General features: G+C 38.9%; 1 protein-coding gene across 2 annotated transcripts in view; it reads right to left on the minus strand.

The window, feature by feature from the left end:
- Positions 1-16,871, minus strand: part of igsf9a (immunoglobulin superfamily, member 9a) — a 51,851-nt gene that overhangs the window by 30,090 nt on the left and 4,890 nt on the right. For both annotated transcript variants that reach the window (XM_005470399.4, XM_005470398.4), the window contains exons 2-6: positions 13,476-13,570; positions 13,142-13,342; positions 5,169-5,315; positions 1,493-1,641; positions 811-922 (exon numbers count right to left, since the gene is read on the minus strand). In XM_005470399.4, the coding sequence (XP_005470456.1) occupies positions 811-922; positions 1,493-1,641; positions 5,169-5,315; positions 13,142-13,342; positions 13,476-13,536 (670 nt within the window). In that variant the 5' untranslated portion in view covers positions 13,537-13,570. The remainder of the gene's footprint in view (positions 1-810; positions 923-1,492; positions 1,642-5,168; positions 5,316-13,141; positions 13,343-13,475; positions 13,571-16,871) is intronic.

Genomic DNA, 16,871 nt, shown 5'->3' on the forward strand with positions numbered 1-16,871 from the left:
TCAACAAGACTTTGTGCCAAAACAAAAATTATTTCCCTATACACCATGCTACAGATGAATCCTGGTCCTCCAGAGGAAAATCAGCAGTAGGAGTTGGAGTAGGAGTACAGAAGAAGTCAGAAATATATCCCACAGTGTATTACGCAGTGGTGTGTTGGTGTAATCCAATGATATACAGTAACCTATTTGCATATTTTACATGCATTTCTCCCTAAACTGGACTGTAGATCTATAATCGGAAAACATCTGTGTAATTTTCACATGTGTGTGAACACCTGCATGTATTGAAAGCAATTAGAAACAATTATTATCAAAAGAAAAGCTTATTTTTCAAAATAAGAACCAATTATGTGTTTTATTCATCAAAGAAAGAGAAATTAAAATACATATTTCTCTTTTGATAATATTTATATTCTTCATTAATGTACTAACAATTTCAGAAAAAAAATTATATATCTATATTCATGACCACAGACAATACACTTTTCACTAAGTTACATCAACTTCTCTAAAATGAAGCCTTCACACTGAGCAAAACACAAAGCTTTATCACGATAAAGCAACATCGGCAAGTCCCAGATGATATCTTGTCTCACATCATGATATTGACTCGTATTTAGTCAATGCGTGGCTAAATACCAGTCAAGTTCAGTTTGAACTTCTTTTACCGCTCTGTTGCATGATGCAAGGGCAAGAAACAGAAATGTAAATTATGGTGGCTTCAAGCCAGTTGGGCACATAGACATCGCAGAAACTGAAGGAATTGGCAGGCAGAAAGAAAGACAGACACACTGTTAGGCAACAACTGACCTTTGATCTTCACTTTTGTCACGCAAGTCACGTTTCCCTCAGAGTTGGAGGCGTGGCAAGTGTACTGTCCTGCTGATTGTATACTCACTGCTCGCAGAGATAAAACTCCATCCTGAGAAATATGACATAGTAGACAAACTGAGAGGTGGCTGAATGCAACAGGCAGGTAAACACACAGAAAGTACAACAGGTAGCAGCAATTGTAGCCTGTGCAAAAGCATTGGCACCCTACAGTATAATGTCAGCATTGTATGACAGCATTGTACTGTATGACATTTGCATCCAGCTGATAGCAGAATAGCAATATAGTAGAATCTTCACTTCCTACGTGCATACTTCACATGTATCTACACAATGTTTCCTGTGCCACAATATTTCAACAGGTAGGAGGGTGTTTATCCCCTCTTCTTAATGACAGATTTGGTGCTTGTGTCCAAAGCGCCTTTGTTTTCCTTCCAAGGACTCTTCTAGAACCTATTTGTGTGCCACTTTTGCATCAACACTGCTGTGCCAACTTGGATGGATGGATGGATGGATGGATGGACATTTGAACTAAGGTTGATTTTAAATCGTCTTGTATTATTTTTGAGGAAAATATTGTTTATTTATTTCACCCCATGTATGTAACAACTATAGCTCTATACTTGTATTGCAGGTTTAAAACCCCTTAAAAAATACATACCTTAGAAATATTTTTTTGAATGGCAATGCCATCTTTAAACCAAGTGATGGCTGGAGTAGGGTTGCCATTAGCCATGCAGGAAAGAGAAATGTGACTTCCAACAAAAGCCTCGAGGACAGGAGGTGGGGGTTCAGTGAAGGTAGGTGGGGCTATAGATAGAAAAAACAGCTTTAAAAAGATGCTCATAAACCATCTAAATTTTAAAAACTTAAAAACAGATTCCTCCATTTGTGGAAAAACAAATTTTGATTGAGTACTTATTCACACCATCCATAAACAAATATACATTTCATACATTCTGATGGTATAGTTTGTGTCCCCTGAGTGGAAAGTGTAACAAATTAATATAAAGTCTTTCAGAGCAACTTTTTCATATGATAAAATATTTCTTTATTGATGGAAATGGTCTCCATAGGGATAAAGGTGCCACTGATTGGTTTGATAACTTTTGAAATGATGTGAATCACATGTCATGCTCCAACAGCTGAACACCTGTGGGAGATTTTGGAACGATGTGTTAGACAGCAATCTCCAATATCACTATCAAAACACCAAATGTGGGAATATCATTTGGAAGAATGGCATTTCATCCACCCAGTACATTTCAACAGACTTGGTGAGTCAATGGTAAGGAGCATTAAAGCTGTTCGAGCTGTTTACCCTTCTGTAAAAGGCAAGAAAAGCTCTGTCTTCAAAGCAGAAGTATTAAGGGAAAAAATACAAAAGAGGAAAAACTGGATTAGCAGACAATACATTTATATACAACATGACAGCAGCACAGCCTGCTTTGTTAAACGGCAGCAGCCTGAAAGACATGTTATTATTTCACATACCTAACTGAAAATGTCAGTTGCAAATGCAGCCTTTTTAATATGCCTTTAGAACATCTTGCTGACACTTTAAATCTCAGATCTTATCAAAGGACAATCAGGCCTTCCTTTTTGTCTGCAAACACTACAGAGTTAAAAAGCCACCATAACTTATATCCTTACTGTAGCTCTATATGAAGAATATTTAAGGGTTTTTTTACTTACTCTCTGAAAATAAGCTTTAGTATATTATTGACTAATCAAACAGAAAAAGAAGCGTGTGTACCTCTGACTTCTTTTATCTCTGCAATTCAAACCCGTGACAGTCGCGCAGATTATTATTGAAGGCGAGTGCAAACAATAGGTAAAGCCCATACTTGCAGGGCACGCCAGCAAAGTAACATCCAAGCTCTCAAGTACACAGTCATCATCTATTACTATTCTCACCTCTATCCTGATGCTCACACAGACCAGTTCGGTGAAACTGTCTCTGCCGCTTTGATCTGAGGCGCACTCCTACTTTGTTCTGTATGTTTGTGTGTGGAATCATAGCAAAGGTTTTCGAAAATATAGATAAACTTCAAAGGGCAAAAATAATAATGCATATTTCATATTACGATTTATTATTTACACCTATCAAGAAGTATGACGCTAACTCTAGTCAGTGACTATTCTTTCCAAAATCCAGGTAAAAGAAGTCAGAAGTTATCCAAATTACCTGATCTGTTTAAAAAGTTTAGACACTTTTTAAAAAACTTCTTTTAACATCATGTTCGTTTTCTTTCAGTTTTAAGAAGTGATTTTTATGTAGTATATACAGCAGTTACCTGATGTGTGGAAGTTCATACGGTAGACTGTAAGCTAAAAGATCACATTTGAATAATATAAACTTCTTTATATTATTATATATTATATAGAATGTAGCCTAAAAAATAAAGGAATTAAGTGATGTTTTCTATGTTTCTTCCTTTGGAAACCAACAACCAATAACTCATAATCTTCACTTTAAAATTCAAAACATATCAGCAAGTTTTGTAAATGGAAAACATGTCGATAATTAACATTTACATGATCTAGCACTTTTTCTTGGTAGTTTTCATAAATGGTCAGAACTCTGGGACAGAATGACCTTTTTCTCTTTTCCTTGAGGATGGTCGTGTGGATCCTGGGCTAAAGGTGGCAATAAAGGAAGCACTGAAGCACTTCTCCTTAGTATGTGGAGAACGCAAAAAAGCTCTTATCATGGCTGCCGCACAGATACTCCCAGCTTACTTCGCTTATTTGGGAACCTTCCCAAGCAAATTTGACTATTCAACCACACCCCAGGTCTTGCTTTCCATTCTGACTGCACCGCCTTTCCTCCCGCCTTCTCCCATCACTGAATGTAATACTGCCTAAATCCCGAGCTACAGGAATGCAGAGTGAGCAGTCTGCATTAGTGCATTATAGTTTCATTTGCTGCTAGCATGAGGGGTTAGCTGTTGCCTGGTAATTGCTTTAAAATTGAATGTAGATAAAAAAAGCTGTATGACACACATCTATCTGCTTGCTCATTTTTGGTTCCATTTCTAGTCATTTCCATTTTTATGCTTGAGGCACTCAAAAAATTTTCAGTTTAAAACACACATTTAGTCATGTGAAAAAGAAAGTCTTCCTTCACTTGTGTGTAGACAAAATGCCACAATGTTCAAAGGAGTGGACATTCTAGCTAATTAACCCAAAGGTCAGATCGTGTATTCCTCAGAGAAATTAGCCAAAAAACCCAAGAGGTTAAACTCTACAGTCCTCAATTAGATTTGTATTTTTATTTTAGCATTGTTAGTACATAATATTTTTTTTTTTTTACTCCATTTGCTTAAAATGAGTTTTTCTTACCAATTTATCTTTTTAAATTTACTCTAATAACTGTGGTGTGGTCGATGTTGCTGCACTTCAGCACTGAGCACTTCGTTTTACGTTTTAACAGCGTGGTCATTTGCTAACATCACAACTGAGCCTATAATAGAGGCATATAGCTAATGTTACATTCTGTTTCTTCATTTGTATAATATGTAAATGCATGTGAATGAAAGTAAAGCCATAAGGAAAATGTGCCTCAAAACTGCATTCCTTCAAATCTCAGAAAGGGGCAACTCCACTGACTGCAAACATAAGACAGGATAAAACAAATTTAAAGAGATGTTCTTTTATTTAATAGAACTTGGTAATTTTGTGAATTAAGGTCCTATTTAAAGTAAAATAAATGAAAAAAAAAGGGCAGGATTTGGACCAGGATTATTAAGTCAAATATATGCATCAGCAGTGTCCTTTTGTCTTTTTAGTCAAATCAGGCCCTCAGTAAACAAGGAAGAACCAAAAAAACCCACCAAGACTACTGTTGAAGAAACAAACAGACATAAAACAACAAATCGATGGCTGAGTGGCTGACGTTATGTCCATCTTTTATATACAGTATATGTAGTAAATACACCATTGAGCTGCTAACGAATCTAAAGTTGTTAGTATGACCAAAATATAACTTCTGAGCTGGATGTGTGCTTCTGTTGTAATGACAGCAATAAATCAACCTGATCAAATAAATTGCAAACAAGACATAAGAGCTAAAGAAACATTTCAGCTAGTAACAAAAGAGTACCAAGGCCTCAGGCAGGCTTTCCTTTGCTGTAGTAAAAGTTAGCTTTTCTCATTTTCAGTGGTTTGAGTGACAAACTGGTCCAGGGGGCTCAGATGCAAATTATTGTTCAAACCGGATTCAATCCTGTCCTTTGTTTACATTTTGATCTCTGGCTTACTGTAAAAAAAAGCCAACTAAATTCCTCTTTGAGAGCAGCCATAATGACACACACAAGCTGCTCCATGAACCTCACCAGTAACAGAAAGTACAGTCCAGGTGCCATTTTGCAGCTCATCTGTTGGCTTATCCAATGAGAGGATTCGACACTCATACAAGCCCTGGTCAGCGAGCAGCAGGCCCTCCAGCCTCAAGGTGGTGATTCGTACCAGAGATACTCGCCCTGCGGAAACAGAGTGCAGGAAAAAAGTGAGAGGGTAGGTGCATGGAACGTGACAGAGGAATAGTGCAGGCAATTGTGGCTTCACTTGTCAGGTCTCAGGTGTGTGCATCTGTTGGCCTGTGATGCTTTGTCACACAGGAAATGAATAGTGTCCTCAAATGGTACCTTAAAACGACCACACAGCAACATATGCACAAGCAAACACGCAAACCGCAGCACACATGCGCGCACAAACTTAGAAATCTGATCTCCCTGTTGCCAGGTGACGGCTCCCTGGAGCCAGTGTAGCTTGCAACATCAAGCCTTTATCTTTTCCAGTCTGCAGCCCACATCTTTCCATGTCCATCTAGTTTTTCACACTTTAACAGACACGCAATTGTCCGGTGACCCAATAGCATGGGAAAGCATGGCCGAAGAGAAACTGTCAATGAACGCACTGTGTTAGAACACACAGCCTCTCACTGCACCATCTCAAAAATAAAGACATGTAAACAGAAAGCACACTGCCCTGTGGAAGCCTGAGACCCACTGGGATCCCTGTGCTGTGACGGTAATTATTAACAGAGGCTCTGATTTCTGTTTACTATGACAGGGAAGGACAGCCCTGACAGTCAAAAAGAACCAGGAAGTTGGAGTTAGGTATGCTGACACTGATAACACAGTGTATTTACTTTTCCAAGCCGCCAAAGGGGACAAAATCCACAGGGGAAAAGTGAGGTGGGGGTTAAGGTAGAGTAAAGTACACATGAGCATACACTCAGGGGATTAACACTTTCAAAATCCCACCCTTTGACCTCTGGCACCTTTTTTACTGGTTGCCTGTTTACGAGATCAGTTTGATATGGGTCACTATTGCACCTTAGAGGAAGGGTTGTGCTGAGGCAGGGATGTTGAGGAAACATGACTGGGAGTGATGAGCTAAAAGGGAAGAGAGGGGTGGAGGGGAAGCAAGAGCATGGCCTACTGCCATCACTGCTGCTGTTTGAAAAATGCATGATAGCAAGGGATTTGAATGCAAGGTAAATTAAGTGTGAGGCCACAGAAACAATACAACACAGAGGCAGAGACAGAGGAAATTTAGACTTTAGACAGTGCGCACGGCTCAGACCGTCAGACATAGATTATGTGTGCTGAGAGGCACTGTGAAAATGTGTGCATGCATGAGAATGCATGAGAATCAAGCTTTAACGAAAGGTAAAGTGTGCCAACAAATCAGGAGTGTAGTAAAATGAAGGGAGTCTGGCTTTGCATTGTTGATGTAAATATAACAACAGCATTTCCATTTTTGTCTTTCAGCCAAACTCACTCCTGCCCATCAAAAATAACACCAACTATTAAATATAGGGCATTAATCAGTCGGAATAATTTATGATACTATATTGTTAAATAAAAAGTGGCTATCTAATGGAATAATTTATACCCATAAACTGTTAAATACGAGGTGAGATCAAAAGGGTCTGCTAATCGGCCTATAAAAAGCAGAAACCGTACCTGATTTAAATTTGGCCGCTATCTCATTGAAGGTTGTTTACTTGTAAAGTGCTGCAGTGCTCTCATCCCTGCTGGGATGCTGATGTTTGGGTAGAGAGCAAATATCAACTTCAGTGTCAAACTGGCATGTTGAGGATCATCCCTGGTGATGAGAGCTGGGTCTCCTATGACCCATAAACTAAACAGCAGTCTTTAGTGACTGGATTGTGTACTATGAAAATCATCCAAATTGTGCAACTACAGAGATACACTGTAACATCCTTCAGTGTTTGAGGAACAAATCAGGTGCAAACAACCTGAACTGTATGAGGATCTGCTTGAACCATTGAAAATGAAGGAATCTTGCAATCATTACTTACCACCTGTGCTACTATCTCTCTGCAATCCTGCCCCCCTTCCATCCCCCCTTATGCAAAATCAAATAAGAAAAATCCAAACTGATGGTCGGCTGATTTCACACAGGAGAAGAGATCCACATATTGCAAATGCACATGTAAAACTGGTCAGAACAGGACCAGACAGGAGCCAAATGTAGCAGCAGTGCTGGAAGTAATGCAGAGTTTCATAAGGAGGCAACTTCAAAGAGGATATCATCCAGATTTAAAACAGATATTGTGTATCTGCTTTTAATGCAAAATTGTAGTCATATAGAATAATTGAGATTTAAACAGATTTTTCATTTGTTTTGCAGATTCTGGTGCTCAGACTATGCTAACGACTATATTGCAGGCAGTGAATTTTAATTTCTCCTCTTTTGCTTGCTTTCATATTCCACTTTCAAATGCAACAGTCTCCAATAATGTGTGGCTGCATAGCAGCAGATCTTTACAGGTACCTTAGAAAAACTGTTGAAAGCTTGCCCTGAAAAACTTGCTTCAAAACAGTGTTCACCGGGAAAAAATGTGACAATGAACCTAAATTGAAAAACAGAAACCCAGCCTGCACCAACAAGACTCACTACTTTTCCTTGTCATGTTCACTGCTCCACACACCGAAAACATTATAAATTAGCCAAAGAGCAGCTTTGCAGGTCTGAGACTCATTCAGCTATCCTCCTTTCAGTTCAATTCAACATACTCCACACACACAAACATGGCTGAATATAGTGTCTCCAAGTGAAGCCGCCTAAAGGCATTATTCCCGAATACATTCTCAGGTGACAGGGAAACACAAAACCATTCAGTGCTGTGAAGAAATACAACTCTCTACAAATGAAGGAATTAAGTCTGAAATGAAAAGTCTACTAGAATACATTATTAAAAGTGATGGTCATCATCTTTCTTAAGACGGTAACTTTAGGAGGGGAAAAGGAGCCTCTTTTCCTTCAGCAGAGATAATTAAAAGGCATCGTTTTATTTCAGATGGACTAAGACAAAGTAAGATCTTTTACAAAAATCACATCAGCTCAAGACTATTTTTTTTTTTATATTGAACCTTAAAGAGTTTATGCCTCATCATTACTGTGTTTTAGCCACGGTACCACCTAAATTTGTATTTCATTTGAGATGCTTTTTCCAGCTTTTTTTTTTTTTTATACATTTTATGTTTTGTAAAAAAAGGAAAATCAGGTTACGGATCACAGTACCAAAATGTTTTAAAATTCCAAACAAAACCACCTACTCTTATGAAAAGAGCACAGGTTTGAGGTCCTTAATAGAGCTCAATAAAAAGCAGGCACTTTACTGACAAAAGGGACATTTGGAGGACTGCGGAGTGTGCTTTTTATTTTTACCAGTTTTATTCAGAGTGAAGGATGCACCAGAGATATTGATTTTCTTTCTTCCAAAATGGATATGTAACATTTTGGAGATGACGTTTTCAAATTCTAAAGAAAGGCTTCGGTTGGGTGGGACGTATCTCAGGGGGAAAGTGTCTTGTTTTCTGTGACAGGGGCTTGTATGAAAAATTATTTAAATTCAATACCATTTTGCGCAGCCCAGACATTTATGACCCTGAGAATGTGATACTCACGGGCAGCAAGCCCACATCATCTCTATAAGATGTCGTCAGCCCTTGGCAAGCTTCGCAGAGGCACTCGGGTTTCGGTTAGAGAAAAGAAAACGATAAGGTTTCACTCCTCGTTTTTGTTTTTTTTTGGGGGGGGGGGGGGGGGGGGTTGTGTGTTAAGCTCTTCTGTGTCATGGTTTTAAATTTGGTATTGAAGATCTCTGTCCCTGTCAGAGGCTGAGGTCTACTCACTGCTGTAACGAACATGAGTAATCCCAATGAAGGCTCGCATGTTTTTCCACGTGAAAAAAGGAAGTGTATTAGCCATTTCAGCTGTGTGTAATGTGCACACAGGATGATTATGATGGGATTTGCATAGGAAGAGCTTGCGAACAGTGCATTTATACAGCTGTATTTACTTTTTTATAGTCAGCAGCTGTATGGGTGTTGAGGGACTTTCTGTCCTTTCCACAGAGAAGATGCTAATCCTTTGATCTTTACAGCTCTATTACACAAATTTATTTAAGCCCTTTTTAGCCCTTAACCCTCTCAGGGGAGCAATCAGACGAAAATCTAAAGTAACTCACACTTTGCAAAGCTACAAACACGGCCAAAAGACAAGGAATGTTGATGGGAGAGGTGGACTGCATGTAGAGAAGTTTAATCAGTTTAAGGTGATGAAAAGGGAGGAATGATGGAAAGAAAAAAAATGAGCCTCAGCAGAGTGAATCACTTGGATAACTTCCATTAGAATCACAACAGCTAAACAACAGTTGGAGACTGAGTCCTGAAGCCAAACTATTGAGACACCCGAGAACATTCATGGCCCGAGGGGGTGAAATACACACCAGTCGTTCCATCTCTAAAGCGTTGGTTTCCCATGCTGCACCTGTTACTCCCACACCGGCTGGTACCTGTGAGAAAGCTTTGCCTCAGATGGGACAAAGCATCTTTTTCAAACCTGTATAGAACTGCAGATTTTTGTTTGTCACTTGAGAGGCATGTCATTAGCAAACCCGTCTATTAAAGCTGCCGCTTTTCCTTGAAGAAAGCTTTATAGTTGAGTCAAGAGTACAAATAGTGTAATTTATGGGTTGAAGGGCGGGCATATTTTTATTGGGGTTTTTACTAGAAGCCTTCTTCTGAAAACTAACATGCAGTGTAATGAGTTGCACGTTGACGGATTGTCTTGAGAGTAAGTGACAAAAGGCTACTGCTTTTTATGAGCCGGGGCTGGAATTAAAGTCTGCCCCACTCCCACTTACGATAATTCATCAGCTAACGTTTGCCCCGACTTTATTACTATGTAAATGTCTGTGTCATATTTCCTGCCTGGGTTGGGCAAGGGAGTGGCATCCAACTCGGATGACAAAGGCTTTAACTCAGCTGAAAGTAGGTTCTGATCCTTTGACAAACAAACACGTAATGCCGTAGTTCGCAGCTCATTACTGTATGTTAGAGCAATCAATAGATATGATACCAAAGAGATTGGTACACTGTACACGGAAAGTGACTTCAAGAATGAAGCTGGAATTATTCTACATTAAAAAATGAATAATCCGACACCAACATTGAATTTATATAACTGCCTGTTACTGTTTATTCAGCCAAAAGCTGGTTTATCTCATTCCTCTGGGTGATAGAGTTTCATTGTTCGACCGTGTATTTGCATTGCACTGGGTGGCCTTTTGTTCTGATCACGAGCCCTGCATTTTATTTTGAGTAAATTCTTAATGCATTACAGCATCCCTGGTGCTGTAAGTGCAAACACAGCACACAATGTGTAATCCACAGGTGAAAATAGTCCTAAACAAATCACCATTTACCTCTGGCAAGGTGCTATAGTGTCCAGCAACTTTTCTAAAGTATTGATTTAGTGAGTTTGGCAACAAATTGCTGTTTTTAATCTTTTATGGGATTTGTAGGCAATAATCATTTAGCAATCAGCAATTACCTGTATCCAATAGCATTATTGAGTTTGTGACTAACAGACAGCCCCGTTTTAATCCATTGATTTCTTTAACTGCCCTGAGCTCAAGCAAGAAATCTAAACTGACAGACTGACATGAATGAAAAGGCCTTAAGGAGCAGGAATTGTAGATGCATTTTAACATCTATAATTTCGTGACAACCAGGCAAGCTTTTACCTATGTATATCACATCACATATTGAAAATGACACAAAAAGAAACGTAAAATGATCAGTAATTAAGTTTCAGTGATAGTGATCTATATTTTCACATACTTCATTTAGTTCTGATTCCACTTCTTCTTTTAGTTCCTCGCATGCACCTTTAAAGTCAGTGCAATATTTCAAACTCCACCGGATCAAAACAGTCTACATTTTTTGTTCCTCATCTTTAATACACATTTCCTCACAAAAAAATCTGATATATCTGGTGTCTTTGGAAGCTCTGCCAGAATTTTAAAATGATTTGTGTGGGTATGAACAGTTTTTAGTCACATCGAATGAGTTTATAGAGACTGATGCAACAGTGGGTAAGAAGGGTTTTGAAGAATATTGAAGAAGAGGATTGCTATAGCAGTAATTATACAAATGAAATGTTGATTGCTGCTATCTACCCCCTATCGGTATTCTCCTCACTGAAAATAAATGACAAGGTAACAACTCAGTGCTAGTTAGCTGTCTGCTTTGTGCTACAAGCTGAACTGTTTAAATTAATTTTACTCTTTGAAGTGGGGTCATCATGCCTCCTTTGGCATTCTTCTTTCTATGACTGCACTTTAGTCAAAAAGTCTACATTGTTCTCAAGCAGAAATTCAAAAACACCAAAGAGGTCCATAGGTTGAACTTTTCTTCAGGCAGCACAGTAGAAAAGAAAAAAATGCCCCTGACAAAAGAAAGATCTGACTAACCCAGACGTGCCTTCTTTTTCTCCACATTTGTTCCATTGTTTGCGACTTTAAAGGATAACAGGAGCCACACAAAGGTATCCTTGGACTATAGAGGCTCTTTCCCCCTGTAGACTCTTTGTTCTCTGTGCTGTGGGCAGAGTGCGCACAATAGGCGATGATGCAATGTTTCACCTCCTTTAACAGTAGCTCCAAATATAAGGTTGGTCTGAAAAGGACATCAAGGTGTGGTACTGAGTGTATTCAGGGAACCAGATATTGGTTACATTCTTTCAGTTAAAAGAAACTTGGACCAAACCATGTCATATTCAAGCATCATTCTAATATTTTCAACTTAAATTCACTGAGTGTCTTTTGTACTGACAACGGCAACAAATAAGAATCCTTCACTGTTTGCAGTTCCTTACTAAAGCATATTCACATACAAAAATAACAACAACACCTGTAAAAAATAAGAGCAGTACCAGCATGCAGGGGATCGTCTAAGGCTACGTTCACACTGCAGGCGAAAGCGCATCAAATCCAATTTTTCTGACCCTATGCGACCCATATCCGATCATGGTATGACAGTTTGAACGGCACAAATCCAATATTTTCAAATCCGATCTGGGTCACTTTCGTATGTGGTACTGAATCCAAAACACATCTGATGTTTTAGAAAGCGACTGCTGTTTGAACGGTCATGTCACATTAAATCCGTCTTTTACGCCACTGACACGAGACAGACGCCAATTATCAGCGCCGGAGAAGCGCCCGAGAAGACATCGTGAATGCTTCCTGGCCATCAAGTGTAGATGTTAGTGAAACTGTTGGGAAGACAACGTTGGAGAAACGTGAACATTTTATTTGTACTGTATAATCTGCAGATTCTGACAGAAATCTGCAACTATCCTTTGAAGCACCGCTCCTCTCTAAAACAGCAATAAGGATAATTATTAGGCCATATGTAAATAACAAAATAACTTAAAGCAAAATTGGGAAACGTAAAGTCCGAAACAAGTCTTTATATTAATGGCCATCAGTCAAACAATACTGTTTGGTCTGGGTCTAAACAGAGCGCGTTGTGTGTGACGTCTTCTTTTGCGCATGCGGGCTGCTTTGAGGGCCGTGAACGGTTCACACTTGAGCATGTTTGCTGTCACATTTTATTTGTAGTGTGAACAACCAGACAAAAAAAATTGGATTTGATCAAAAAATCGGAATTGAGCATTAAGACCTGCAGTGTGAACGTAGCCAAATTTAGTAGCATCATTAACAGGAGAAACAAACTTTCTCTACGTGATTTACTCGCAGTCTGTCCAATAGCTTAGCTGAATTAGCTTAGCTGAATTAGCTTAAGAAGCTAATTCAGCTAAGCTAATACTCTTACAATACAATATACAGAGTAAATCCTAAAATAAAAATAATAATTATACTTTACATCAGTAGAATGTATGTACAGTATGAAGATAAGCTACTTGACACAATGGCATCAACTATAGCAAACAGTGTATGCATGTAGTAACAGATGCTTACCCTCATACTGTGGATGTACCCGAGGTGCATAAGATCCAAATTTAATCAGAACAGGAATGTCAAATCCCTGTCGAATCCATTCAACCACATGCTGGGATGCAGAGGACACAACTGCTGGGTCTGATGACGGAAGTCTGCACTCCAGCTCCACGGAGCTTCCAGCCTTTGCCTGTACCTCAGAGGTCAAACCTTCAGTGGTTACTGTTGGGTTTGTTGTAAGCAAAATCAGAGAATATGCTTCAGTTAGTTCACAAAGCAAAGGATAACAGTGAGCAAATGGAGAAAGTACACTGGAATGCAAAATGATATTTGAAAAAACTATGGAGATACTTACGGAATTGGCAAATAACCACCGCCACAGTGAAAGTCTGCAAATAAGATCTTGCCGACCCCATATCTGTCACTCATACAACCTGCAGCATGTTCAATCTGTAGGCAAAAGAGACACAATTGTCACAATCACATTACTTCCTTGGCTGCACACAAGAAGACAGCCATCTGTGACAGATTTCCAAACTAAAAAGTCTATACCAGAGCTGCCACTTCTGTCATAATTTTACAGACACGAGGAAAGGAGCATTCAGATTTTTATACAGCTTTCCAATAACTGGAATTCATCCCATATCATTACACAAATGGGCAGAGCAGCCTCTGCAGCCAGAAAGCTCCCCGGCCTTATATCGTTTTCTGAAAGTAAATGTCATAAATGTCAAATAAATCTTTTGCGAGTCACGTGCAAAGTGACATCTAAGTGTTTTATTTAGAGCACATCAATGAAGACATTTGGCTGAAGCAGCCAGGAGACTCAGCACTCAAGGACAGAGATGAGCTGAGCTGATGGAGCGCAGGCTACAGTTAAGCATTACGGAGTGCAACTTAATGCCAAAAGGCAGCAGCTGATTCAATCCAGTCAAAGTAATCCCTGCTCAGATGTGATCAAATATGTACACAAGAGTGAGGAAATCAAGATGATGGGTCATTTTCAGGTCAGTTCACTTTTAACCCCCCATCATGGAAGCTGTTCAGTGAAAACTAAATTATTCAACAGCACACTACTGACTAGGGAATTGGAACTGACCCAATTCAGATCTAAGATTCAGGTTAAAATTTCCAATCACTTGGAATTGCTTGCTGCCAAGCTTTTCAGTTCCTTTGAATTCATTTGTTGCAGACTGCAAAACAATGACATCAACTGATGAAAGACGAAGCTCTGAACTCCTGTGTCACGTCCAAGCCTTTTCTCTACTCTGGTTCTACATATAGTGTCGCCAACTGACCTCGTTTACTTTCCATGAACTCTCTTGGGTTTCGTTTGCAGTATGCTTCAGGTGATTATCCATCACCTTGTGAAGCTCCATCTAATCATTTTTGAAGTTCTGCAGCATTTGGCTGGATCTGAGCAGAGAGTACAACCCTGTACATTTCAGAATTCATCCTTATACTTCATCCATAACACCAGTGACCCAAGTCCATTGGCAGTCATCCATGCCCATGCCACAGCATTGTTTCCAGCATTCTTCATACTTTTTTCCTCTTCCTATGATCATCTGTTAGTGATAGAATGTTTTAGGAAGAATGTCCTTCCTGTTTTTGAGTATAACCAGCAGTTCAGAACTTCTTGCAAACTATCATGAAGGTGTCTCTTAATTGTAGACTGACAATGATACACCTACAGTCTTTAGAGTGTTCTTGACCTGGCTGGATGTTGTGAAAGGGCTTTCCCTAACCAAAGAAAGAATTCTGCTATCATCAACTTGACTTATCTTCTCTGGTATGGTGAAGATAAAGTGTTGCTGAGCCAGCCAGTGAATTTTTCTTTTTTAAGAACATACACAGTACATGAATGTTGAGTTGGCCGCCTTTAAAGTTGTCGCTATTTCTTTGATAGATCTATTTTTGTTTTTTTAGCCTGATGATGACCTCCTTTGCTTACATCAAAATCTCTTTGGATCGTATACTGAGAGTTTCAGTGAAAACCTGCAAAACAAAAAGTTCAACACTTTGGAATGAACTTCAGATATTTATCTGCTTTATTTATTATCCAATGCTTTTGTTAAACCCCTTGAACTAAAACCAAAATTTTGCACTTCAATCACTTCTTGATTGTTTGATTGTGGTTCGATTGTTGTGGTGTACAAAGAGAAAACTAAAATAATGAATCAAAGTATCTAATTATAACACCAGTAAATGGCTAAATTTAAACTCGTGTCCCTTGCTCAGATGTTAAATAAAAGTGATAAATGTTTAAAAAAAACCAATAATGTCCTTTCTCTCATAAGGTCACAGTCGATACTGTATATGAAATAGCATGAAATGGAAATCAAAATATATCTTAAACCTGTTCTTTCTTGAAATTCTTGATTTCAAATTTATTACCATTTCTTTGACAGTTTTCAGACTGTATTTCTTCTTGCCGATATACAGTAATGACCCAAATTCTGCTTAGCACAAGTCCACTGACAAGAAACTGCCGCCCTGTAATGGAAATCTGTTTTTCACATTTCAAGAGTTTTAAAGATTGTAGGTATCAACAATAAATGATCAGTATAGAACCACATCACCTGAATATTATCAAATATATACGGAAACTTTGTTGTTTCTAATGTATAATGACTACGTAGTTTGTACAAACTGGGTATAAGCACAGTGTTGACTTTAAAAGGTAACAGATTCATGAAGATGATTTCATCTTGAGTGATCTCTGTACTTCCTGAAAATTAGCAGTGCTATTATCCTTGACCCAGCGGCTGGAGCAGCAAAGGTCTTATCAGCTCTCTATAACCATAAGGCTTTTATTGGCTTGTTCATTTCACAACCAGGACAAAGTCTGAACTCAAGAAAAACAATTACCCAGGCTGTCAACAGCTGCTGTGCTTGTTCCAACATATTCACATACTTCAGCAAACAGAACAACACACACAGATTTTCCACAAAATCAAAGTGAAAGTCAGGTGAAATTTTTTTTTTTTGCAACACGTCCACTGATCGCAATGTGTTTGACAGTGAACACTCCCCTGCTCCTGCCCTTCATCCACGTGGCTTCATGCAAAGCAACACAACAGAGTCTATCCTGAACTTATGCTGGATTTAGGCCTTGCATGTTTGCTGAGACTGAGTATGACAAGCCAAGGTAAAGCTTCAACATTATGAATCTGTTGCTTCTCTCCCTCACACAGTGTGAGAACATGCACACACATACAAATGAAGACTCCCTGTTGCCATGACTAAGCTTCCCCATTTGGCTCTTAATGAACAGATGCTCAGCATCATCTACTTATTATTTATCACCCTTATTTGCCTCTTGTTAACTAATAAGAATGGAGATGATAAGGATTCAACACAAAGTAGTCATTAAGTCGCTGATTAAAGAATTATAACCAGACCTCTGCCCCGCATCTGGCAAATACGTGCAAGCTTCAGCCGAATAAAAATGTTTATAGTTTTACTGCTTGACAAGGTAAGGCTTATTTATGTGAATGGTGAAATAGCAAGGCAATAAAGTGGATCCACATGAGTTAAAAGAAAGATTATTTTTGAAAGAGAGGGAAAAGAAAGGGAGGCTACAGCAAGAAGAGAGAGAGGGGGGCAAAAAAAATCAACTGCAGGACATTTTCCATCATTAAATTTGAACCAAAAATTCAGAGAGATGCCAAACAAAGCGGCCCGCACAGGTGAAGCTCTCAGCCATGGTAACACAGATGGTCTCTAGACATTTGCCACAGACGTATTA

The sequence above is a fragment of the Oreochromis niloticus genome, linkage group LG7 (assembly GCF_001858045.2).
Source record: "Oreochromis niloticus isolate F11D_XX linkage group LG7, O_niloticus_UMD_NMBU, whole genome shotgun sequence".
NCBI lineage: Eukaryota > Metazoa > Chordata > Actinopteri > Cichliformes > Cichlidae > Oreochromis > Oreochromis niloticus.